Source organism: Penicillium angulare, assembly GCF_028827245.1.
Source record: "Penicillium angulare strain IBT 27051 chromosome Unknown utg000003l_segment0_segment0, whole genome shotgun sequence".
Taxonomy (NCBI): Eukaryota; Fungi; Ascomycota; class Eurotiomycetes; order Eurotiales; family Aspergillaceae; genus Penicillium; species Penicillium angulare.
This window is the reverse complement of record NW_026623162.1, coordinates 1,538,279-1,564,449: the sequence shown is the minus strand read 5'-3', so window position 1 is coordinate 1,564,449 and position 26,171 is coordinate 1,538,279. Positions and strand designations below refer to the sequence as shown.

The 26,171-nt window shown below is 46.4% G+C and overlaps 8 protein-coding genes across 8 annotated transcripts; 5 read left to right on the top strand and 3 right to left on the bottom strand.

Annotated features, from left to right (window-relative positions):
- Positions 1–308: 308 nt before the first annotated feature.
- On the top strand, positions 309–805 carry N7478_002739 (uncharacterized protein; the record flags this gene model as incomplete). Its single annotated transcript, XM_056918953.1, has 4 exons — positions 309–374; positions 443–509; positions 567–597; positions 652–805. 4 exons carry the CDS (start codon positions 309–311, stop codon positions 803–805), a joined length of 318 nt encoding a protein of 105 aa, XP_056782111.1.
- Positions 806–1,175: 370 nt separating this feature from the next.
- Positions 1,176–1,919, top strand: N7478_002738 (zinc finger MYND domain-containing protein; the record flags this gene model as incomplete). The annotated part of the gene is made up of 1 exon (XM_056918952.1): positions 1,176–1,919. The coding sequence occupies one exon, from the start codon at positions 1,176–1,178 to the stop codon at positions 1,917–1,919; it is 744 nt and encodes a 247-aa protein (XP_056782110.1).
- A 294-nt stretch (positions 1,920–2,213) lies between these two features.
- N7478_002737 (uncharacterized protein) lies at positions 2,214–3,341 on the bottom strand (the record flags this gene model as incomplete). Its single annotated transcript, XM_056918951.1, has 3 exons — positions 2,214–2,253; positions 2,306–2,845; positions 2,905–3,341. 3 exons carry the CDS (start codon positions 3,339–3,341, stop codon positions 2,214–2,216), a joined length of 1,017 nt encoding a protein of 338 aa, XP_056782109.1.
- Positions 3,342–4,367: 1,026 nt separating this feature from the next.
- On the top strand, positions 4,368–6,165 carry N7478_002736 (LysM peptidoglycan-binding domain-containing protein; the record flags this gene model as incomplete). The annotated part of the gene is made up of 3 exons (XM_056918950.1): positions 4,368–4,421; positions 4,941–5,435; positions 5,500–6,165. The coding sequence occupies 3 exons, from the start codon at positions 4,368–4,370 to the stop codon at positions 6,163–6,165; spliced, it is 1,215 nt and encodes a 404-aa protein (XP_056782108.1).
- Positions 6,166–7,196: 1,031 nt separating this feature from the next.
- N7478_002735 (uncharacterized protein) lies at positions 7,197–8,672 on the bottom strand (the record flags this gene model as incomplete). Its single annotated transcript, XM_056918949.1, has 1 exon — positions 7,197–8,672. The coding sequence occupies one exon, from the start codon at positions 8,670–8,672 to the stop codon at positions 7,197–7,199; it is 1,476 nt and encodes a 491-aa protein (XP_056782107.1).
- A 1,169-nt stretch (positions 8,673–9,841) lies between these two features.
- Positions 9,842–11,661, top strand: N7478_002734 (uncharacterized protein; the record flags this gene model as incomplete). The annotated part of the gene is made up of 2 exons (XM_056918948.1): positions 9,842–9,866; positions 9,965–11,661. The coding sequence occupies 2 exons, from the start codon at positions 9,842–9,844 to the stop codon at positions 11,659–11,661; spliced, it is 1,722 nt and encodes a 573-aa protein (XP_056782106.1).
- A 9,388-nt stretch (positions 11,662–21,049) lies between these two features.
- On the bottom strand, positions 21,050–21,379 carry N7478_002733 (uncharacterized protein; the record flags this gene model as incomplete). The annotated part of the gene is made up of 2 exons (XM_056918947.1): positions 21,050–21,238; positions 21,359–21,379. The coding sequence occupies 2 exons, from the start codon at positions 21,377–21,379 to the stop codon at positions 21,050–21,052; spliced, it is 210 nt and encodes a 69-aa protein (XP_056782105.1).
- Positions 21,380–22,086: 707 nt separating this feature from the next.
- On the top strand, positions 22,087–25,608 carry clcA (putative C6 finger domain protein; the record flags this gene model as incomplete). Its single annotated transcript, XM_056918946.1, has 5 exons — positions 22,087–22,626; positions 22,702–22,814; positions 22,874–24,717; positions 24,786–25,329; positions 25,392–25,608. 5 exons carry the CDS (start codon positions 22,087–22,089, stop codon positions 25,606–25,608), a joined length of 3,258 nt encoding a protein of 1,085 aa, XP_056782104.1.
- Positions 25,609–26,171: the final 563 nt, after the last annotated feature.

The following is a 26,171-nucleotide window of genomic DNA, read 5'->3' as shown; positions in this document are numbered from 1 at the left end:
AACCATGGAAGAAATATTGAAATCCCAAATCATTACCTGCTAGTAACATTATTTCTCCGAGTGGTATGTAGGGGGTCCAATGGTACTAGTATTCGTATTATCAAGGGGCGACTCCTTCCTGGCTGACTGTAGCAGGAGATTGAGAACCTTGGAAAAGATAAGACACGAAATATCCCTGCGAGCCAAGACCCCTGGAATGCTAATTCAATTATGAATAAGGCTTGCCCCAGTTCAGGTGCAGTAGTTCCTCTGTGAATTATTCCACCATTACGGGCACTTGGGCATCGAGCATCATCTAACAAATCACCATGCATTTCCCGATCATTGCAGCCCTGGGGCTTTTCTCGCTCGCGTCGGCCAACGACAAGCCCAAAGTAAGTTGCATGACTGATCAACACCCGGCTAGTATACCATGCTAGGCCTTATGCTCACAGGTCAACAGTATGAGCTACACATCAACACACCCGCTCTGTTTGGAAGCCATACAGCAGGGTATATCGTTGAAGCCGGTATATGCCAACCGATAGAACACGCACTTTGGATAAACTGGTTGAATCTCAAACCAGGAAATGACTATTACCGATGTTCTTTTTACGGGTATGTGTCTAAATTCCCTCAATCTCAGATGAAGCCTTTGTTGACATCAATTAGTACGGGCGATTGCAGTAAAGCTGAGAAGAGTTATATACTCAACGCCCCGGGGTCAGGAACACCAAAGAAACTAGTGCATGAAAAGAAGGGAGGTTCCAAAGGCAAAAGTTTTCGATGTGTGGCCCTTGGTGAGGATGATGAGGATGATGAATGATTGCTTGTATAAACCTAGTGTTTTCAATTGTTCATGATTGACTTTGAGGAAGGATGGTTTCTTTGCGCATAGAATCGTTCGATTCCCATTGTATCATATGGCATTATACTTTACTGTGAAATTTGAGAAGAAAGTACATTCAAGAAAGCGACTGCATGTAGGTAAACAAGCCCCGAGAGTGACTGGATGGGTACTTGCAAGCTTGAATGTATGGTGCCTGAAGTGAATCAACACGTTCATGGGCTACCGAGGCGGTGACGTCGCGATTATCGCGAGACAATCGCCAAAACGCGGGCACAATCAACAAACGCGTTCAACTAGTAAACGAAAGGGCAAGAGGTAGAAAAATCACCCCCATCACTCCATCGCCATGTCGAGCTTAGCAAACCGAGTTCGAGAGTTCAACAGACTCCGTCGTCCTGAAATGGACGACATAGGTACTCCCAACCACTACATCTTCAGCGTCATTTCCCTCCCCAAAGTCCCCGGAAATGCTGTCTTCGTGGCGAATCCTTACAACGGCCACTACCACTACGACGGTCGCGCACGAATTACCCCGCTCGCAGTAGAAGAACAAGCAAAAATCATCGTTCCAATTCTGCTCGAAATCTTCAATTCCCGATTCGACTCCGAAGGCGAATTAATATACCAAATGAACTCCGACATGAGCCCCTGGGCTCCAAACAGTTGGGGCACAGCCGATCCAGCCCTTGCGCGTGCTGTTTCCAACAGATTAACAGCTTTCGGCGTTCATCGCGAGATGTGTGAAGTGAAAGTTGCCGACAAAGAACAGGTTCTGACGGCAAATACGATTTGGCGCCGTGCTGCCAATGAGCTTTTGAAGGCTATGGGCGGCGCTATGAGTTCGCCTCCTGATGAGTTTGGAGATAATGTGAATAGGCTGTGTGAGGTTTGTGGCTTTACACCTTCTCTCGATGTGAAGTTGCTTAGTTGCGCTCGGTGCAAAAAGATTTATTACTGCACCAAAGCTTGTCAGAAGCTTGACTGGCCGATGCATAAGCCTAGCTGTGTAGCGCCTGGTGCTCCTCAACAAAGTGGTGCTTCTACTTCTACACCGGCGAATGCTCAAGCGCCCCGAGCCGCGAGCAAATAATGAACAATCTCTTGAGAGTCTCGAGAAAACATGGGTTTCCCGATCCCGATGTGCATGTCTCGAAGTAGACATGTGCGTTTCTTTGGCGTCTTTTCTTGGGAGGGTTCTGGGGAAGTAAGTTGATTTTCTTTTTTTTCTTTTTCTTTGTATTCAGAATTGATCTACCGCTGCAATACCCTATCCTCCACACGATCCAACGTTTGAGAGGATGTCACAGAAAGATAGCTTCCGAATAGCAATCCTAACATTCTCATTGGCAATCTGCCCATTTCTTTACATACCCGTCCCCAACCCTTACAGTTCCGGGGTATCCTCTTGAAGCTGAGCCATAACACTATACAACCAATCAGTATATAGACTAACACTTCTCAAATTGAGTCACTCACGCAGCAGCATATCGAGTGCCTTCAATGATATTTCGCTCAACAACATGCCTAATACCTCGCACCTCATCGTCGCTCAAATTGACAAGCGCAGAAGCCGCATTCTCATCCATCCTCTCTGTCAACTTCGTACCAGGGATGGGTATGATGTCTGGACCTTGCGCCAAAAGCCACGCAAGAGCAATTTGTGCCGGCGTGCGTCCATGGTACTCACCTACATCCTTCAGTTTCTGCACTATTTGCATGATCTTGGGGAAGTTCTTCTCGGAGTATTTGGGCAACATTAGGCGGAGATCATTCGTTGGGATGTCTGCGCGAGATTGGAATTGACCGCTCAAGATACCCCGACCAATTGGGCAGTACGCTACGATGGTAACGCCTAGCTCACGGCAAGTCTTTAAGATCATTGAATCGGGCAACTCGATCTCTAGGCAGAAGAGACTATACTCCATTTGAAGTGCCGCGATTGGGTGCACTGCATGCGCCCGGCGTAGAGTAGCGGGTGAAACGCCAGATAATCCAATATGCCGAATCTTTCCTTGGCTGTATGCTTTCATTAGCAAAAGTATCCATTGGAACGAAGGGTAGATTGAATAGTATACTTTTTCAGTTCCACCATGCCTTCTATGGTCTTTTCGATGGGCGTAACACCATCCACCCGGTGGCAGTAATAAAGATCAATCGTCTCAACTCCCAGTCTTTGCAGGCTTTTCTCGCATGCAATTTGGGCATATTCCGCATCCGAACGAGATATTTGGATACCGTTGGTTCCGTGATGCATCCCGAATTTTGTGGCTATAAACACCTCGTCGCGTTTGCCGGATCGTTTGACCCATTCGCCGACGACATCCTCACTGTCGAGGTAAACATCGGCTAGGTCCCAGAATCTTAACCCAGTTGCGTGGGCATGATCCAGCAGTGCTACTCTGTCGTCTATACAACCTGCAGATCCATAGAAGCCACCGATGCTTCCCATGCCAAGTCCAACCGGTGAGACTTGGGGGCCATCCCGACCCAGAGTTCTAAGCGGTGCAGTCATTCCACGTGTACAGCTGGGATTTCAATGAAATGTTCTGAGTCGGCAATTGATTCTTCAAGACAGTTTAATTATCATTATTTATAAAATTGAACACTTCAGTCATCCCAATGGTAACACAATTAGGTTGGATCTACGCGAATACGGTGACTCGGAGTTAGTCATACGACGCTATACCCGTTCGGCTTCCCGACATTTGGCACGGATGCACGGGCAATGGGATTAGAGCTTACGGGATAAGCGGAATCTTACACAGCGAAAATATTGTTTTTAGTATGCACAATGTCATTGATTTGCGGCTTGGATGCAATTAACATCCATACCAAAGAGAGGAAATAAAATCCTCGTCCAAGCGCTCAACTTGCAGTACACAAAATAGCCTCACGTACCATCGTTAGGCCATATGATTCTCCAATTTCCAACAGATATTATGACCAGTAGTTCTAAGACTAATACTAGTCTCTTGTTTTATCTGATGCGTTTATCCTTCTATTAAACTTGAAACCCTTTGTTCACTGTAGGCATTGTATTGGAAAAAAAGAAAAAAAAAAGAAAAAAGAAAAAAGAAAGAAATCAAATCAACTTGAAAGAGATGAGACATGTGCTCCCATCTTAAATTATGCCTTCAACCCTTGAAATACCGCCACAGTTAATTTCAAGTTGTAGATGCTCGTTTCAAACTTCTTTATCTTGGCTTTTCCTGCATGCCATTCGCCTCTGAGGAGGGATGAACATTGAGTACCACCTTGGAAAGCCATCTTGACATTTCTTTAAGACGTCAGGATCTGAAAATATCTATGTGTCACTGAATTCTTTCTATACTTGACGATTACTTGAATCCCCAAGGGACCGTGACCTATATCATATGCTTCATCCCTCAAGCTCGGGTAGGCTACACGGGGTCAGGCCTTCATGGTTACTTGGCTGTTCTCGGTTCGAGCCATGCGGCTCTGTCGTTTCCTTTGTCTTGATATCCAAAGTTTGGTTGACATGGCTATATGCGATATCATATATGATTTCCTATGAGCCATGAAAGAGGCGAGCCCTTACATCTCAGTTTCGAAGTCCCCGTGGCTGGTTCCTGTGAGTGGTCAGTCCGGTACTGGAACGAACGAATGGCCTGGAGCCAGCAACAAAGGACATCCGGGGTGAACTTACTTACATTCGAGTATAGGATTCGTCTAAGACGTCAGAGACTTGATACACTTTCCCTTTGTTCGTTCCCATGTCTATTGATGAGAGCCGTAGATCCGGATACTCCCACACGCCAAACCCATTGTTATGTCTACATTAGTATTAGGCCAGTTTCATGCAAGACTCATTTTGCCTCAATGAACAGCATCTTTGATTCCAGATCAAGATCAAGTAATCTGACTTGAATATCAGTGCTTTGTAGATAAAAGGAGCCTCTCCCACTTTTATCATGTAGTTGAGTACGCGTACAACATGTGCATGTTTCAATTTTCCACATTGCTCGCTTTATGCGGGCTTCTTTTGATATCCCAAGTAAATGGCAATTCGCTTGAAGTTAGTGATTAAAATTTCCCAAAATTCTATCAAATAGCCGGTCTATCGAACCATTTCAACTAAAATATTTTTCAGAAACGCAGCACTGCCTGCTCATCTATCATCATCGAAACGGGAGACACCTGTGACACTCTAGCTGCAAAATGTGGTATCACCACATCCGAGTTCTCGACATACAACACCGACTCTTCTCTCTGTACATCACTCACAAGTCGTCAGCCAGTATGTTGTTCCTCTGGAACATTGGAGCTTCCACTTGAGGCCAGTGACGATGGCATTTGCTATATTCACACTGTACAGCCTGCGGATACATGTGACCGGATCGCGACTGCATATGGCATCACGGTAGATGATCTGGAAACTTATAACAAGGATACATGGGAATATGATTGGATTGGTTGTTCTAAGGGATTAGTTGGTGGAGCTTTCATTTGCTTAAGCTCTGGATCGCCGCCGATGCCGCATGCTCTCCCGAATGCAATTTGTGGACCTCAAGTTCCGGGTACTGCACGTCCGAGCGATATGTCTGATCTTGCTTCATTGAATCCTTGTATTGCTCCAGATTGCCAGGTAAGAGATTCTCTAGGATAATGTGGATAAAAACGGTGGTGATTCGTACTGATTACCATTTTAGTGTGTCCTTTCCAACGGATTGTGCGGCAATACCGTGGACGAGAATTCCGGGTGTCCAACAGGCTCAGTCTCTACCTCCACCGTCCCTACAACACTAGTTTCCAGCAAAGTCCAATCCACCTCAAGCTCCAAATCAACATCCGACGTGATCGCAATAACAACAGCAGACTGGACAACCACTAAACACTCTTCAACATCAACATCAACCCAAGATGCATCCACATCCAGCTCAACCACAAAAAGCACAACCAAACGAGACTCAGACTCAGACTATGCGCCCTGGGAAGTAGCCATTTACAGTGAAGAGGATTGCTCAGGAGACTACTACGTGCTCTCCGGATCAAACCAAGATTACGGAAACTGTCTCTATCTACACGGAAACAGTATCTCCAGCAAGCCGTCTTCATCGGGGACGTGGTGTCGATGGTTTACTAATGGGGGGCTGGACTCAAACGATTGCGATGCAGGCACGATTACTACACCTACTTCGTGGTATTTATCTGGTATTTGTCAAGTCTTTACTACGACTGATTGCTCTGATCCAGATGGAACGTCGCAGTCTTATACTTCTGCTGAGAGTAGTGGAGATTGTGCGAATTATAAGGATAATGTGTTTCAGGTTTCGCCTTGGGGTTCTATGAAGTGTGGGGGGATTTACGAGTTGTAAATTATTTGTTTGATTCTTTCTTACCTATAGTTTTTATTTTCTTTGTTGAATTGAGGGGGCTTTGTTGGGAGAAAGTCTGTTTAAATTTCAGTGGAGGATTGTAGGTTTTGCTCCCGGTTGCCGTGATTAAAGGACTGTTTTTCAGGTTAGTGGATTGGTGAAATTTGATATATCAACTTCAAGTTCTTGTGGCAAGGTCCGAGAATTTTCACCGAATGCAGTTGCTAGGCATTTCTTTTGTTGATAACTTGGAATTTCAGTTGAGTTGATTCAATGTTTGGAGCAGAGCATGCAGAAGCCAGAAATGAAATCAATTACATTTGCATTTATATGGATCACGGAAATATGAGTTTATGAGAAAATTCGGGTTATTTAATATTTGGACATACAATCCAGGCTTTTTCAAGGATGTAAGCTGTATCCCGTATTAAGGTGATCTCTCAGAAAACGGTGGGGAATAAGTTAAAGACAATGTATCACGCTCAGCGCTTAATGACTCCTAGTCCGAACACCAGATTACTGAAATGCAAAACGAAATGCAAATAAAAACTAATTGCTGTAAGATGGGGTATTGTGCAAACTGGGGCACGAAAATTGATCAGTAGGTGATCAAAAGCAAGGGGAAATATGAAAGCAAACCGGTTGCTGTCAAATGGGCATTGGGGCAACTGGGGCAGATGGTTGGAAAATGGGGGGGGGGTATGAAAGGGAAAGGGAAATGTAAGCTTTTTGCTGTCAGATAGAGTGGTGTTGTCGATAGGGGTGTTGTGGAAACTAGGGTAGTAATATTAACAATAGAGGCATGAAAGCGACGTGAAATGTATATGCAAATGGGGTATTGTGAAAGCCGGTATAGAAATAGAAACCGGCGCAAGAACATTGAACAAGGGGGTATTATGCCAACATACATGGAGCCAAAAAGGGCCCAAAATAGTATGTTGACAAATAGAACATCAGATCGAAAACTAAAATATCAGATCGAAGAACAGAATATCAGATGGATAAACAGAGTATCAGATCGAAAGAAATCCTTAGAAAGGGGATTTTCGGGTGATCAAGGCCGGGGGAGGGGGCAGAGGTATCTCATTTTCCACATCTGACACAGATATCTCCAGGTCAAACGGATCACTGCGGATACTGTCATGGGTCTGTGGCTTTTCAAGAAAATTGGAAGAACGACTGCTGTGCGTATCCGGGAGAGTCAAGGTACTTTCTGCGGAGAAATGGGTTCCCACTTCAGCCCCGTAAGGAAAAACTACCTCGTAGTAGTTGGGGAGATCAGAGCCACGATTAGAGCGGTCACCTTCCAATGATAAACGCGAGTAATTTGAGACAGAGCGCGATGGAGGAGATATCTCGATGATTGGAGAGACAGGGCTTCGTTCGAGGTCCGCGTAGTCATCTTCCAGGATGTCGGGCTTTATTATCTGGCGAAGATACACCCTGTCGAGCGATAGGTCCTGATTTGAGACTGTATGTGTCACATCATACTGGCTAATCGCTGGGTTTAGGTAGCTCTGTTGTGCAGAGACAGTTGGGGCTAGCGGCGAAAAGAGGGCTGGTGGAACAGAGATAGTGCGCGTAGGATAGGAGAATGACTGGGGATATTCACGCGGGTACGGGCTGTTGAAAGAGCTGATTGAATCCCTGCTGTTGCCATTGCGGATAAGACTTTGTCTACTGTTTTCACGAGTGTGGGGTGCAGCGCGTCGTCTGCGACGATTCAAAAAGATAAATGCCATGATAATAATTGCCAAGGCTGCGACTGCCCCGATACTACCACCAACGATGGCTCCGAGGTTATGATGATTGCGGTTGCCCTTTGCTGATGCAGTATTGGTAGTATCGTTTGATCCTGCAACCAAAGTCGGCACGGGCACGGGACTGGTTGAAGTTATGAAAGTCCCAGATACACGAGAGGTTACACGCGCAGATGACGCGGCGATTGGCGTCGCATTTGGCAAGGAATGATGACTGGAAGTCAAGAAAGATGGCACATAGGGCTGTAGCATGGATGAAGAATCGGCGGTTGGAGAGATTGAAGTCATGACAGAGTCCATGATGCTCGTAGCAGAGCTGGTCGATCCTTCGAGAACAGGTGTTGCATTAACCTGCTGGGATGAGGAAGTTGCCATGGCCAATGGAGTAGACGAAGTTTCTGGTGTTGCCGTGGGGAGTTCAGTGGTTGACCTTGATAGCTCACTGGCCACTTGAGACTTAGTCGTGTGAACTGGACTTGTCTGAGCTGGAGTCGTCTCAACGGTAGTACTTTCCGATGCAGTGGTCTTTATGGATGAAGGGACAGTCTGTGAAGATGGTGTGTCTGAGGATGCTACTGGTGGGATAGCAGGAAGAGTGATGGCTGTGGTGACAACCAAGGTGGGATGAACCGTCTCAGTAAGAAGCGAAGTCAAAGTGACCTCAGTCTTTTCACGAGCCGGGTTGCTAACGTTCTCAAAATCGGACAAATGATGAGTTAAAGAGGCTGCCACAGGTGCATTCTCCATGACTACCACGTCTTCAGGACAGGATCAGTACGAATTTTCGAGTCTGTGCTCAATGGTAGAAGTTGGGAACCGCGAAGGTGAGAAGAAAGAAAGATTGTGCTCCCGTCATTCAAAGTGAGGAAGACAAGGACACACACCCTTAACAAAAAGGCATCCTATGGCCTTCCGCTTTGTGAGGGCAGGTTAATTGTGTAGGGGCCATAATCTTCTTTGACACCTAAAGTAGTATCAGTTTCAGTAGATGTTGGTCTCTTGGTTTATTTTTATTTTTCTTACTGTCGTCGAATATCAGATTCGACTAGATGTACTGAAGTACTGTATGGCCCATAGAGTGGGAGCCAAAGAGATTAAAAACAGCCGTCTCCCATGAGCCACCCTGATCACCGAAGCGCTTTATACCCCCCGAAAGCTTTTCTTATTCTTTCCCCTCCTCTATGTGACTAGGGGTCCGTTTCCTGTTTCAAGTTTGAGTCGGCGCTTCCATTGTGTGAGGGAAGCAGCGCTTAACCCGCCCGGGACCAATCACAGGTGCGGATGGGGTTGGCAGGATGGGGCGATCATTACCCCGGGTTGGTGTGAATGTGATATTCTGCAGGATCTCATAATGATGAGGAATGGATGAAACAGGAAAGAGAATTCGACTTGTCGACTTTAATTAAAGAGTGTGTGTATGTTCTAGTGTTGATAAAGGAGAATCACTGCAGACACTAACTTAGACACTATGGTGCTTAGTCATGCGGGAATCAATGCTGCAGGCTAGAGCACTGAGCAGTTGGCACACGGTGTTTTCTATGGAGGATTATAGATGATAATTATATATTTAGATCCATTCTAGTAATATAATATTGAAAAACTAGTCTTTTGATCAAATTCACGAAACATTCTCCCTATATGACCTGCATGACCTACTGTGGCCGTGATCAACCTCACTCATGGGCTTCTGCCGTGACTTGTTCTCCCCCCCCTTCAATAGTGCGCAGCTGGTCTTCCCCACTTTCAAAAGTCCCAGGTCTACGCTTTCTCTCTCCCCTGGTGCCCACCAACTCTATTCTCCTTTGTTGATACCCATTTCCCAAGCCTCAATCATCGGCTTTTTATTTAACTCGATTCAACTCTGGTCCCTCCAGAGCATGTAAGACTTTGTTCGTCTGCATTTCCACCCTTTCATCATGTTTGGCTGGGGTCCTGGGATGAGTGAGCTTCCCCAATACTGAGCTGCGGCAATGAGGTCCCTAACTCTCCCTATCGATGTGCTTCGTCCACTGACCAATCTTCTTCTCTATCTATAACAGACGCCCCCTCGGTCAGTTCAGACCCTGAAAAAGAACGCAAGCCCCCCGCAAACCCAACCCCGCTCGACTTCCCCGTGTACCGGCTTCCCGATGTGGTCCCCCACCCCGCCGAGTCGACATTACCTGATATGTTCGACCTGCTGGCCTCCATCAAGCGACCCCAAGATATCTCTCTGGACCGATTTGCCCCGTTGAACCTCAAAGTCGACCATGATGTGGAAATTCGCGACATGTTCCCACAGGATCAAGCACTGTCTGTCCCGCCTCCACCGTGGGAAAAAGGTCCGGAAGTCCCCGCCGGCGCAGACCAGACTCGTCCATTGATGAGCAATGGCCTTCCATATCCTCCCAAGGAACGATATGAACTTCTGGCAGAGGAGCTCATGCTAAATGAGGACGACGTCTTCCGGGAAGTCGCCCGACTGCCTCCCCGCGAGGGACGGGATCGTGTCCGCGTGACCCAAACAAGGAAATTCTGGGCTCAACTAGAGTGCATGTCACAATACTGGGATACAAGTCTGGATTGTTACTTCGAGCGGCCGGCGACACCAGACCAGAACCCGCCTGAACGGGAGAGCAAAGGGGACCAAATGGCGATCGATAATGAAACAGAGCTGACCGAAACAAAAATGGATCTGGACCAATTGGAGACTTCTGTGACCTCTAGTGACGGTGCTGTTCAAACAGAATCTTCTCATCTCACTGTGGCTAAGTACACAGGTCGTCGCCTTGGTGCTGGTCACGAGATGCCTGACGATGTCCGAGATGAAACCATTCGCTCTTTTCTAGAGTTGGCAGCTTGGCCATTTGGGTGCCAGGTTTTTGTTCCAACTTTACCCCCGCGTTTGACGGTCAAGAGCTTGCTCTTCCCTGTACGTCAATCCTTCCAGGCAGCTCGGTCTCCACGAGACCGCCAGGTCGCTCGGAATGGCATTCTAGAAGGGCCCGTTCTTATCGCACAATGCCGTCCCGAGATTGGTTTCAGAAATGAGGGCGAGGCACCTGGAACTGGTCTTGGAGAAGTATGCGACTTGTTTCGCGAAGTGGGCGGCATGTTGCTTGCAGCACAGGAGCGCGCCCGCGAGGGAGGTGTTGAGCAGCGACCTGGAGAGGGTAAGTGGTGGACCACTATACCACGATTTGGCGGTGCTCCGAATGATGGGATCCTGGATGACCTCTTAAATGGTGGTATCCATGGAATCCCTATACCAGAATCTATGCTTAGTGCGGCTCATAGCCAGCCTCACGCTTCTGTACCTGAGGCGGAGAGCGCACCCAAACGACACAAATTCGAGCATCCGTTTGTGACTTCTTTGGGACGTCGACCGAGTGCTATGCGGAAGCTATCCAGTGGAGAGAAATGGAAGATTATCCAACCTGGTCCCAGTCTTTGGGATAAGCGCATGCGATACATGCAGATTGGCAAAGCTAGGGATAGTCCATTCGATGATATATACATGGTCACATCGATCAACCACCACATTGCGATCTTGCATCTCCGAGTTCACCGGAGGTATATCGACATCCTCACCTCGGGTGAAAGTGATTTCCCAGAGGAGTCCGATAACCCAGACCAGCCCTGGCATGTACTGAAGCTGCAGCGCAGCAGATGGTACGACTTGCTTGATGCAAAAGATCGAGTCGAGGGACTCAAGGGCGTTTGGAGCCTGTTCCACTACCAGCAAAGACCGATCTGATTTTGAAGCCACCGCATAGCCTCGACACTAGTTTCTCGCCCCGAATTCCACCATCCTAGCATTCCCACGGCATCTATTTGAATATTTCCTTCATCGCTCTCTTCCCTCCTTCTCTCCTCTTCCCCCGGATGCATTGCATCATGTACATAGAATGGATTCTTTGGGCGGCCGCTGTCTATACCATTTTTGAATGTGCCTTCGGCTTGCGATTACCATTGGCATTGGTACCTCCATTTACGAGCATGTTGGGTTCAACTTTGGATTCAATCAAAATGCATATAGAGTCTGAACAATCTCTTCCAACTTCAACACTACCGTCAATTTGTTATTGAATTATTTACAACATTTCAATGTCTATTGCGGTCAATATCACCAACATTAATATGTCATACGATGATTTGTTGAATCAATGCTTGAATCACATTGAAATCCTAGGCGGTTACCTTGATGATTGTCGTTTGTTGAAGCGAAGCGTTATATTTGGCATACTGTTTCTCGTGTTTCTTGTTTGGCGCTCTGGCAAGATTTAGAAGATTTCTCAACGAGGCCTTGGTATCTACGTTTGAGTGTGTGCCATATGAAGCCCAATTGTGCGGCTGCCAGCCCGGTCATTTTTGTTCACACTACGTACAGAAAGACCGATATACTTCTTATAGGTAGATTATTTTGAGGCCATATAGAATGATATCCCGTTACAGGGTCTATTCCAAACGAGCCATTATCCCCACGTCTGTGAAAATTGCATCTAGGACAATAACATTCATTATCTGTCTTTTTACGTTATGTACTTTGTAAATTCGAAATAGCGTGCACTCATCGTAGTCATCTGGGCATTCAATCCTGTAATGTATCATTTCTATTCAACAAGGTCTAAACCTTCCAATACAACCTTTACTCTTCACTTCCGCATGCATACGCATAGTAAATGCAATCGTATTCGCCCATCGACGCCCCAGTCCAAGCATTCGCCGCTACATCCTAGGTAGTACGTTTCAACCAAAAGTACCTAACGACACCGTGACGTTCAATACCCATACCCCCCAGCGCAAATCAAGTACATCATCCCAGCATCCATCCGCCCGATCTCCCAATAAGCAGATCATATATCCACTCCAAATCCAGATCTAGCTCTCAGACCCCTAAATAAAGCCGTCTGTCAACAAACGAAACCTAAGCGAAACCGTGAAGAAAGTAACCGCGGCACGACAAAACTCTCATCTCCAACCTGTAGCGGACTTATTCGGTCAATAGATAGAATGATCGAAGAACTTTCCTCTTCCAGTACATCTGGCGTGGGTTGTAAGCGGAAATGTGATGCATCAATTTGACACTTCGCGCCATGGAATGATTTAGCGAGTCAGTGGCCTCCTGGTGGAATGGAGATGGAGGCTAGTCTACTTGCGCCCAGGCCTCTCCGCTCTTTGGAAATTACAATCCTCCGACGACTACTTCATAGGTTGGTCTGATTTGCGCTGGGAAACAGACCTGCCTATCTTGTACTGTTGTGGGTTATAGGCTTTGCATAAATATTGTATATCCTTGTATATATCTGGTTTTTTTTTTGGGTACTTGAAACCAGCCCCCGCTTTTCAAGATTCGTTCAAAACCTTGAGGTGGTATCTAGAGTAGGTTCTTGGTCGAGCGAATCTTCACCGTCATGCTTGAAATTCCACTCATGCTGATCTGCACTCGCTATGTGGGACGGTTGCAGTGTGGATGGGACAGATCCGACTTCTCCCCCCGTAACTTTCCAGGTTATGGGGTTCGCTTATCGTGACCGGCGGTCTGTTCTGATTTTCCCACCCGGACGTTTCCTTGTTCTCGGGTCATGTAGTATTCTTGGTTCGCGGTGGATGGACTAGGTTTGTACCAGTACCGCAGGGCTAGAAATGCAGAGTATATGTATGGGAGATCGGTTAGAGGGTGGGATGGATACTTGATGTCGAGTGAAATCTTTGGCTTTGGGTCCATATCATCGACTAATGCAGCCACTTGGCCTGTATTATGATATCAATCGGTATTGTAAGCAGCTATTTCCGAGGAGATCTCACTCAGGCTGAACTAGGAAGCGGAGTGATCTTGATGCATTTGGTATATGTCACAGTTTATTTGTTGCGATGGAGTTCGGAGTACTTGCAGTGATGTGTAAAGGTAGTTTGGCTTAGGTACCCGGGCAGTTTATTCTGTTTTTGGATATTGGGGGTTCTGATCTTCATTATGCAACTTACATTCTGCCCTGTTTCTTGTTAGAAAGTAGTATGATATGGTTCTACGGAGTATTGTCCTATTTTGAATTGTCGTTATAGAGTATAGGAGAGGTCGAAGTATTCGTCGGACATGCTTGAAATCCAAACAGACATCATGCAGGTGTTATCAAAAGAAATAACCCTGTCTTGACCAATGCATTCATTATTGCTTTGTTTAAGATTACCAGATATCAATTGTAATGGCCAGCCATTCTGTCTAGGTTCTGCAAGTCCCCAAAGAGAGCAATGTTTGCTCAACATGTTTCCCTTTTATCCGGTTTCAACCGAACGCCTTCACCACCCCCAACCCCCATTAATGCTAGTACCCGTGCTCTCTGCGCGTGGCCATCACATCACGCAGCCCGCCCTCGGTAACAGGACTTTTGACAAGCAGTTCAGTTTGAAATTCAAATCTTCTCCCCGGGGCGACGCTAAGGACCATGCCCGCCTCACTCTAGATTCCTCGGGGCCAGTACTTCTGTCTTTAGCTTCAATATAACTATGGATCAGTTATAATACAAGGCTCGAGCACAGAAATCCATTCGTGACGAGCACAGTGCGGGCCACCACGAGGTAGCCCACTACCACCTCTTACGGGCCAGAGTCTCGAAATGGGGATAGTTCGTACTTTTGTAACGCGCCCATTGCGTTCTTCAGGACGATCTCAATGAGAGGTGTAGGTCTGGGCCATATTTTTGAATTACCTCGTAAATTGTTGTTGTTTCTTTTTCTCTAGAGATTCTTGCTGTTTTTTTTTACTGTTTATACCGAGTAGATTGGATTACTAGAATTCGGTCCCGACAATGTCTTGCGTAAATCATGCACCCAAGGCCTTGGGATTCCGGACGGGTCTTAGCGTTCCCCCCATTAGCGTACCTTCGGACTGGATTTACCTGAACTCAACCTTGAACTTGTCGGGACGGAGCTCTTCTCTCCACTTCGGGAGGGTGCAACAAACCAGGGAACCTGCGAGGTACAACATAGGCGGGTAACTAAATCTGTTTAATTTGAGGCAGGTTCCCGATGCACTTGTGTTTCTGTGGCTTGACGGTGTTAGAATCTTGATATCGCGCATCTGCAAGATCCCTGATTCAGTTCTTCTTCAACACGACCGCGCTGGATTCCCCTTACAGAAGTGAACGGACCAGTAGTTCCTGCGAGTCTAATGTTGGATTCGTTTGCTGGTTGTTTTTATCATTTGTTATTTCAAGGGGCTGGGTGCAGCGTAAGGAGGCTCATTGGCTTTTGAAAAAGTCTAATGAGATACTATCTGCTGAACTGTAAGTGAATTCGTATTCAAATCACAGCACATATATGAGGCTCTCTATGTATACTCAAACAGCACACCTACGCGGTCCGACTTGGCATCTTCCAAATAACCATGGTCTTAATTCAAGGTCCAGGCTGTTGTAGATTCTATGATCGACAAAGCCACAGGGCAACAATGGACTTTTGGAAGCTCGTAAAGAAGTGTATTTGAGCCACATGGGTATGCAAACCACGTGAATGGATACTCTTGTTGGATTTTTGGGGTTCTGGGGACAGTGCACTCTGGGGATCAGATCAGAAACAGGTCAGTTTCACCAGTGTCTGTGCTTGTCGCGAGGCAACGAAAGAGGGGGTAAATGAGAAAGTTCGAACAATAGTACACAAAAGAAACCAAGGAGAAACAAAATTTGAAGATGAAAACAACAAAAGTACCTAGTGCGTCAGAATGGACCAAACAGAGCTCGCGAGTTCCTGCACTGAACTTTCACCGTAAATACAGATCACATTTTCGTCTCTCGAGGCAAAACTTGTAATTTACAGTGGGGATCCGACCGTGTCTTTCAGCATGAAATGAAAGAATCTAAATGCCTTCTGTTCGGGAACCCCGAGATCATCGAGAGGCTATACGGAGCTGAAGCTGAAGCTGCAACTAAAGCTGGAGCTGATTCGGTCTTCCCTGTACCCGGGGAGGAGACAACCCAGGCGCCTCGGCCGATCCCGCTGTCACCATTTACAGGGGGGCTGGACACAGACCACAGAACGCGCCTCTCAGGGTCTGTTGTCGTGTTCAGTGCGTATGAGGATCAGCTGCGGGTTCCTCTTTCAGCTTGATCCCATCCCCGATCAATTCGGGCTGAACCAATCACAATCCACTATCGGCGATGACGATGTTGTTGTCATTTCCCTACTGTCAGATGAACGCTGCCACATATGCGAATGTCGATGCACATTGGTCGCCTTTCTTTTTCTCATTTCGTGTTCTATGCAAGGTTTTCACTCCCCGGCATTCCTGAGATTTTGATAGACTGGGAAATTACTTCCATTTCGTGGATTGCTGAGATTCCTCCGAGTTGGCTTGGGCCACTCGATCGGCGTATCTGGCATGGGCGACACTCGTGACATGTCCTTATTGGGGCGAGGCTACAAGTTTCAGCTTGTTAATTCGATTATTACCATAGGACGTCTACAATGTACATGTATTCTCTGTCAAGGTGGACACATGTATGTATGTCATTACTGTAGTTACGTACTGTACATACCAAGTACTGTACTCCGTACATGCAGCTAGATGCATTCCAGCCTTCGTGTTTTCAGGGTCTTGGTCTTTCTACGAAGGAAAGTACCTACGATCAAGTCGGTTACACATAGTCTGTCGACCCCTGTTGCACTATTCGCTTTAGCTGCGACTTGGCCATGACTCTCTGCATCATCGGCTGCCTATCCACCGCCACTGCCGCAGTATTGTAGATCCAGCAGCATAGCTCTGATTTCGGTTGGGACGCTAGGATGTGAGACTCAATTCACGTTCCCTGTCTACTCCCTACGGCTCAACCTTAGCTTGAATGCGACATCCCGCGTCAAATTTGCATTTATGCGCTGTGGCATGCCGGATTTGGTAATATACCTGGGGAAATGGGGAAATTCTTCTTATAAAATATACTGGGATGATCATCTACTGCTTTGAGGAGCATTTCATTGGGTCTTGTGAGCCTTATGCCTGCATCTCATTGGGATAGTGTGGATCTTCACTTGCATAACTGGGGTTCTGGTGTGTATTGCACTTGTCTACCTATCTATTTATCGGGAGAAAAAAGGAATAACAACAATACAAAAATTAGAAGCATCCACGGGCAGATGTCATAGGGATGCCAATTAGCCAAGACTTAAGTAAACAACAACAGTAATGTCAACAGCCATAGAGATGAATGCATTATAACTTGGCAGGCCCTGTCTCAGCCGCATTAAAGGACTGGCCAACCACAGTTACTCATGTTGGCTTGCCTTGAGCTTTGAAGATTCTCCGGGGTCTGCCCTAGACAGACGTTATCCCTTGCATTTGCTAATTGGTTCCGAATAGAACTCAATCATCACTAGGCACAGTATTATGCATGGCGTGCAGAGTACACAGCCTAACATCATTGCGCGTGCAATCTGAGCGCGACTATTAGGTATCTATGTTCCTGTGTCTGCGACTGAGCACTGGACTGGATGAAATCGCGACTCGGCCGAAGCAGATACCGTAGGATCAAATCAAATGGATTCTACGTGTAGCCTACGGAGTAACCACATGATTTGGATATGTCTGCTGTTTGTAGTTTCTTTTTTTTTTCACGCGTTGACACTATTGATTGGATATTGGATCTTTTAAAATTTGTTACTTAGAGGGTGGCGCGGCGCCTGGGTATATTTCAAATGTAAAAGTATGAGAGAGAGGGGTACAGAGAGGACCCGGCAGTCTGCTATAACCTAGGATCTTGGACTGATATTTGAGGCCCAATACGGATTATGGAGTCCCGATTGACACGAGCCATCGGGCAGGATCTGCCCAACGGACCCGAGAGATAGGATGGAGACAGCCGGGCGAAATGGGAAGAAGTTAATCAAAAGCTGAAGGGACAAATTTGACTAACAGCTTAATTTTGAGCTTGTCGTGGCTTTTTTAGGCATCTACAGTCCCTAAGTCCATGTCTTACTCGATAGTGTTGGGTGTGTACTATACCGTACAGCCCCTTAATGAGTCCACGGGGTGCGTAATTGGGAAAAGGGACCCATATGAATAAAAGTGTATGATTAGCCAATAAAACACCCACTCAGCTCTAATTTTTACATAAGTGGAGATCCTACAAACCACAGACCTGATTGATAAATTTATTTGGAATATTCGAGATGAAACGTTTTTGTTACTCAATATTCTTCTCTCGTGGACTTAGGTACACTGTACAGGTATGCCCCTCAACCCTGACTATCAACCGTGGAGAACGGAGAATGGAGAATTATCCAAGTAGAAATTGAAATAATTTCTTAAAAATTGGAGTGAGCCTTACCTAGTTTACTTAGCGGGCGGCTGGGTCAGAGCTATTGTACTGTAACCAGCCGTGAATTGCGGGTATTAATTATGTCCATCATCGCCTCCACCTTAATCCCGCAGCATCGGTCATTGCAATCCTGCCATCTAACTGGGCCACGGTCACGGTCTAGTGAATTCGGACATGATGACGGCCGGACAACTGCACAAAACACCATTTAACGGTCAGAAGAAGCAAAAATCCATATTCTCCAGGGCTTGTTGCGTCCCTTTGTGTGACTGGCCGTGTTGTGTTGATCAGCAAGTTCAACGGGCCGAGCAGAAAAAGAAACCATTTCAGCGCTAACGGAGTTTGTTTGTGATACCGTTGCGTTCAGGTTTGTTTAATTTTTCAAGTGGTTTTTATTTTCCTTTCTTATGATTAGGATAAACTGGACTGAAAGGAAAAGGAGTATAAAAAAAGGTCCGTTGTGTTGGGTAGCAGGATTCTTTGTTTTGGTCAAGTTAGATTGATCCCTGATTTTCGGGCAAGAATCATATCCCGAGTTGCGGTCTGATATCATTTGGGAATCTGACGCTAATCATCCCGAAGAGGTGTTATAATGGGTGTCCGCCTTTGTAATAGATGTCCATGTCCGATATTTTCAAATGTTAAAGACCGGTGTATTCTTTGTTAATGGAGGAATAGAATCTCCCGGAGTTGAATGCTGTACTACGTGCTAATTCAAATGTTTGAACCTTGAGAAGTTCTATGAGCTTGGAGGGGCTATATGTATATAGTATGTATCTGGGACTGAATGATCAAACATACTAAGTTAGGTAGTAAAACAACGCCTAAGGCGTCGACTATCTTTCCATTTATCTTCAAGATTAATTAAGCAAGTCCATCCCTTTGTTGTGAACCAGTCTAGCATACCGCTACAGCTATTGGTGGAATCAAAACGTAGTGATTTGCAGTTTACAACGTTGAATTTGTACCTAGTAGACCAGCCTGGTCCGGATTATAACCAGCTGAGCATATGTAATTGACGGCTATGGCGCGACGGCAAATTCAGACCTTGGTTGGCCTATCACATTCCATATGCATCACCCTTCTCCCAAACCCCTCACCAATCTGTCATAAGTCAAAAATGTCACCGGTGGATCGTTGTATAATTCCCGTGGTTTTCCCATGGATGAGAAGAGCGGCTGTCCCCGGTCTGATTCCGTGGATGAACGTTAATTACAATACAGATCCTGAAACTTTGTTCAGGTCGGGATTTGAATAATACATGTATACGGGGTAAAGACATCCCCAGAGCCCTCGAATTCTTCGTTTACTATACTGGAGGTAGGCGAGCTTTCAAATCCTGTTTACATATACTACCCCAGTACTTGGCAGATTAGCAGGTTCCATGTAATTAGTTCCACTGAAAGGGAGATGTGTTAGACTCCTCCGATCATGCGTTTCAAGAGCTCATGCTGACCAAAGCTCTGGGTCCAAATCCTGTTGATCTTTGACTCCGATAACCATTATCCCGGGGCGGTCTTGTTTTTTTTCGAGGATTCGTTCTAGCGTTCTAGTGTTTTCCCAGTATTCGTTCTGTGGATCCACCGACTCTTGAATCGGTGAACCAATAAACTTTGTCAACCAGGACATTGTTTCGCACCCCTTGCAAGCGGTGTCGCAGCATTGAACTTTCCTATTCCTCCCCCCTCAGCCCTTTTCTTACACTATGTATGCAGGATATAGTTTTGTTCTTTCTGATCGAGATCGGGGCGATAGACTCGGGCCAGTGGCGGCGGGTCATTGGTAGGAACTACCAACAAGCGTGTTAAGATTTCCCGGGGACTAGGATCCTGGGAGGTGATCCCTGTCGTCGCATCCATCGTCATCGGGATGTTCCTTTCCCTTTTCTTTCTTTCTTTCCCTCTCTTTTTTCTCCCTTATTCCGTTCCTCGGAGGAGCGGTGATTACCCATTGAAAGTGGACTCCACATGCGGAGATGCTACGGACGAACTTACCGAAATTTGTTGCTTTTTTTTTTCTATCTTTGCTTTTTATCCTTTTTCTTTTTTCCCTCTTTCCCCTCTGGTTTAGTGTAATGGTTGGTCCAGGGTTGTTGACATGGGGTCCGTAGAGATCCAAGCCTCAAAAAGCAGTCCCCCGGGAAAAGGAGGATTTGAAACTAGTATGGGGAGAAGAATTGATCAGAAATGAAGACGCAAATTAACCGTATTCACTCAACCTTGAAAGATGGGCAGTACACATCCTCGTGGCTTAGTAGTCTCTCCATTCGCAGGTTGTGAAGTATGTACTTTTTTGTTGCTTTGATACCCCTTTACTCCGTAAGAATGATTATTTCCGGATAAAAAAAATATAATTTAATTAAAACATTAAAATATTTAAACATTTTAATATCTTTTCTGTATTTATTTATTTTTATTCTTTTTTCCCCAGTCAGCTGGAAAGACCCACTCATCTCTGTCACTTTGGGAGGCAACAAGGTCAACGGGAAAGCAGACCTGTCACCTTCATGACGGTGTAGAGTTACCTTTGTCGTTATCAGTTTGAAGTTCCGATCTGGACAAGCTCTTCCCCCATTAATCATTAATCGAGTGTTAAGTATTTAAATTTTTCTCGATCTCCTCAAACTCTCTGCGAGGATTATCATCGTACATGAAGGGGAGAGAGTAGTGCAATCCAGGGAGGGGCAAACAGCTCACACGGTGATGAGTTTGGGTGTGTCGATCTCTACGGACGTAATTCTAACTGGATCCCATGCGAATCTTGCTCCCCTCTTCCCACCGGTCCAGTTATATTCCCGCTTCCTCGCTTCTTTTCCTTTCCACTTTCTTGGATTTAATTTTACTTGATTTTGGAGGTGGACAGTAGTATCTGTCCCGACTGACTGGAACGTCGTTTCTTAACTGTTTGACTATCAGCATCATCATCATCCTCCTTTCGCTTCTTTCGGTCATTTCGGCCCCAGAGCTCACTATATACTCCATCGACCCGACAGTCTGGCTTAGCTTCCTTTTTGACCTTCGATCCATACTAAACGAGAAGAAATCAGAAGTCACAAAAGAGGAGAGAGACACAACACCTGTTTAAGATTAAAACCCGACTTGGATCAGAAAGTCCAGGTACGTCACAGCCGAAATCTCGTTACCATACACCGTATCCCGATGGATCCATGATGTACGTGGATCCACCTTGGGCTGTATTTGATACAGATCCTATACCGATGCCATACCAAGTTCCCCCTCCTTAGAGTTGACCATGGATCCATGCTTATATGTACTTTCGACCTTTGCGATCTATCTGTTCTGGTGGATCTTTTGCTTCCTACTGTGATTTCTTACGTTTCTTACACTATTTTTCTTTTTCTTAATACCTTGGGGAACTTCCCCTGCTCCAATCTTCCCGTATCTGATTATTTCTTTGTCTAGCCGCTCCACCCCCGGTCACAAAGAAAGCTTTCCCAACCGCAAACCACCACGCGCCCAATTTTTTGTGTACCTGGAGCCACCGGCGCAAATAAACAACAAAGAAACGATCTGGTTTAGAACCCGAAGCTCGTTTCGGAGTACATTCCGCCGTCTTTCACCACTACTCGTCTACAAGCTTTGTCTTTTGCGCGCGCGCGACATCGAAGAGCTTCCCCTCCACACGCCCTACTTCCCCCGATCTCCCCCTCGTTCCAGTCGCAACCCCGACATGTGTATCTAAGCGGTGGTTTTTTAAGCTGTATTGCTTTTTTCTTATCTTCTCGAATAACGGTATCACGTTTGAAAGGTACACCGAGGTGTTTTTACTGGTCGAAAATAGGTTGCGCCTGACACCCGGTCTCAGATCCAGATCCTCATTTGGAACCTTCGCAGTCGTGACTTGGATCCTCTCAGATGAATCACCTACATCCACACGAGGGCCATCCGCCGCCCCCGCCTCATAGCGCCTATGAGAACAAATGGCGGCCTACATATCTTCCGCCGTACGAGCACCCGGAATCACGGCGCCTCTCCGCACCAACGCAGGGCCCGTCTCCCCCACAAGGATATCCCATGCAAAGCCGTGAGCTACCGCAGCTTCCCCCAGATGGACCGTACGGTCGCCCGAATAGCCTACCTGGGCCTTCACATCCTCCGCATCCTCCACATCCCATTTCAGAACCCAGTCCCCTGCATACTGGTTATCGTCCTCCGATAAATGGATCACCTCCCGAATCTTCACCCCACTCTGCTACGGCGGATTATCGTCCACGTATGGGATTTCCACCACCCGAACCTCAAGTCTCGAGCGAATCTACACCACCGATCACTCTTCCTCCAACAACGCAGTATATGCAAGCCCCGCCTCCTCCATCCGCCGGTACACCTACATCTTATGATGCTTATTATAATTCAAATGCGGCCCGTCAGCGCAAGGCCAACAGAGCAACCCAAGTCAGTTTCACTTGATTTACTATAGCCCCGGAAAGTCTGTATTTTCTGTTTTACTGACATAATGAATTCGTTGAGGCGTGTGACCAATGTCGAGCACGAAAGGCAAAGTGTGATGAGGGCCGACCTTCTTGCAGTCACTGCAAAGAGAATGGCATTAATTGCGTCTACAAAGAGATTCCACCGCATAAGTCTGTCTTCCATGTAACAAAAAGCAAGCTTATCTGGGTGACTAATGTTTTGAATATAGGCAAGAAAAGGGCACTCAGCAAATCATTGACAAGATTACAGAGACTGGAGATAGTAGCATGAACGAGCTTGAGAAGATTAGAAAACTGGTTCAAGGGCAGGACACGCAACTAGGGCAGATTATTCACAGCCAAGAGGCGCAGATTCAAAATCAAACGATCCAACTTCAGAGCCAGAGTGCGCAACTGGCGCATATGAGCCAGATGATCGTTCAACTTTTTGGAGGAGAATCGGTCGGCAGCGCTTCAAATTCCCGTGAGCCGCCCATGAAGTCTGAACCACCAAGCTTGGTTATGAAACCGGAACTTTCTGAGCCGCCTCCGCCATTTGCCCCAGCAGGGCCAGCAACGGCATCGGATTCTTTGCCGGCTGTTGTTCTGGCTGAAGAGATGAAGAATGCCGATAATGAAGGAGAGCTGTCAATACCAGTTGAACATACGACCGCGGCACATAAGCTCCTAATGTGGCCTGTTATCAAGAAACTTATTCACCCCAAGGAGTATGACGAAGACTACGTCATGCGGTTAGAAGAAGAACGTGGCCTCATTAGCGTCCGTGGACAAGGCGAGAACTCTTTCTCAGCCGATGGTACATCACTTCCTCCTCAACCCCATGGTCTTGGTAACAGCTTTGCTTCCGACGATGGCATTTTGGATGCGAATAATGAATCAATGTCCGGTGACTTCGAGGCCGAAATCACGAGGTCTGGCCTGCTGAATCTGGAACCAGAGACCGCTAGGCGGTACTTCGAAAGCTATATGGAACGCATGTACACACTTCATCCCTTCCTCGACGAAAAGCTTCAGCAGAAAAACCTCGAGGAATTCCTTCGCTGTTACGCTCCGCAACCGCCCAAGGGGCAGGGTGACTCTGCAGGTTCTATGTGTCAGGAGAATAATCGGAGTGCGAAGCGACAGAAGCGGTCCCATGGCGACCCACATGGTGTACGAGGTGCCGATAGCTCTTCCAATACTCGACTGCGTGTTGGTATGAATATCGATAATGCTGTTCTCCTCCTGATCCTTGCTGTTGGCGCTATCTGTGATGCGAAAAATCCGCTCCCTGGGCCAATTATGGATGAGCCAACCAATTACTTGAACCAATATGTCCCTGCACCGTGGCCACCTTTACCATCCCATCTGGCGCAAGCAAACAACACCAATAATATATCCTATTCTGTGCTTTCTCCTGCTACCTCAGACTCTGCTACTATCCCACAACCCGCCGCGTCCTTTTACAACACTCCGATGATGACGACAACGACTCCAACTCAATCATTCTCATCATCACCAGCAACCCTGGTCCGGGAAACCCTCTCAAGGCGGCCTGTTTCAAATAGTCGTGACGAATATGGACATGTTAAGAATCTGGAGGTTATTCCCGGTCTGGCTCTGTACGGATATGCTACAGCCATCTTGGGTCATCTTCAAGGAGGCGTAGAGTTAGAGCACGTCCAGGCAGGCCTACTAGCGGGTCTCTATGCCAGTCAATTGGCCCATCCTTTCCAAAGTCATGGCTGGATCTGCCAGGCTGCGCGTGCTTGCCAGGTGCTTGTGCGACAACGACGGTACGAAAGATTTGAAGAAGGAATGACAAAGGATCTTTACAACTTTGCCTATTGGACTTGTCTCCAGCTTGAAAGTGATCTTTTAGCAGAACTTGACATTCCAGCCAGTGGGATCTCTCGATTTGAGGGTCGGATTGGTTTACCCAAGGGCAAATATACAATCGACCTTCCCGATGACCTTAATGCCAAGCCTACCAGAATGATGCTGCACTACTCGGCACAAATTCATCTTCGCAAGGTTCTTAATCGCGTTCATACTGATCTTTACAAAGTAGAAAGTAGGTTGACTCAACTAATCACTATTGCTGTTCTTATACCCGGCTCCTTTACTAACTATTTCTTACAGAAAATGCGGGCGCCGGTGCGCGGTGGTCATCATCGGTGCAAGAGGCTCTAAGTATGAACCTTGACCTCTGGCGCGATAGCCTCCCGGCTGTCATGAAATGGAAAGATGAAGATCCACCCGCAACTGAAATCAATTCCGCCCGTATGAGAGCCAAATACTACGGAGCTCGATATATCATTCACCGACCATTGCTGTTCCATGCGCTCCACCATCCTGAACAATACAAGGACTACAATAAGATGCCATTGGAGGCCAAACCCGGTTCTGCAAATTCTTCTAATTCAAATCAAATGTCTCCATCGATGACCTCAGGCTCTGCACGAGGGGCTAGCATGGCTCGTATGAAGAGTGACTTGGGTAGCACACCACCGAATCTCTCCCCGGAGGCGTTAGCAAAGTGGGAGATGGAAGAAAAGAAGAAGAAGTGGCGCAAGCTTTGTCGTGCCTGTAAGGTCTGTGTCGAATCCGCAATCCTTAGCACGGAAGCCTTCGATGGAATGGAAGAACGTCTTGTGGTGACCAATATTTTCGGCACTGCCCATGCGTAAGTCATCCCCAGACCCACGGAAACCAACAAATGAAATCTCATACTAATTTGGACACTAGACAATTTGGAAACATGCTTGTCCTTTCAGCCACTTACATGTCAGAGTTGAATGAACTGGTGGAACGACCTGTTCTTGAAAGATTGCTTAGACGAACTATCAAGTTCTTATTGTATAGCAAGAACATCTCGCCTACTCTCCGGGCTGATGCTCGCATTCTGACCGAAATTTATGAGCAAGTCTTTGGTAACGGAAGTTTCAGGATACAACCGACTTAGTCCAATTTTTTGGACATGATGAAGGAGTTATTATTGGCTACATTATATGCTTGTTTTACTTTTATTGTTTTATTCTTTTTGTCTTTTATCTTTTTGGGGGTTTGGGAGTTTTATGATCCTCTTGGCCGTGCAGGCCTTGGTGTTAAATTGGAGTGTTCATGCCTACGATTCAACCCCGCGTCACACAAACATTTCATTTGAATCCAGTTGTTTGGTTCTGTGATCGTGCGGGCAGACCATTCTGCATTTTGATGACCCTGAAACGGTCTAATCTCATTGATGTGCGATGCGCACTCTTGGAGTGGGAGTTCCAATGCGGTTATTACATTGTCATTAACATCGATACCTTTATCTGTTACTGTGTCTTTATCTCCAACTATCTGGGTTGCATTTTTATTTTTTTTGTCTTTTCATCATGAGCAGCCTCAGGGCGACATCTGCGATCGAATTGTGTTTTTCTCGTGATACTGATTATATTCCCCCTACGAGAGCTTTTTTTGGGAAGTTGGCTTTTTGGGATAACCTTTAACTTCTTCTGTGTTGTTTTGACCATGTTTTTGTAA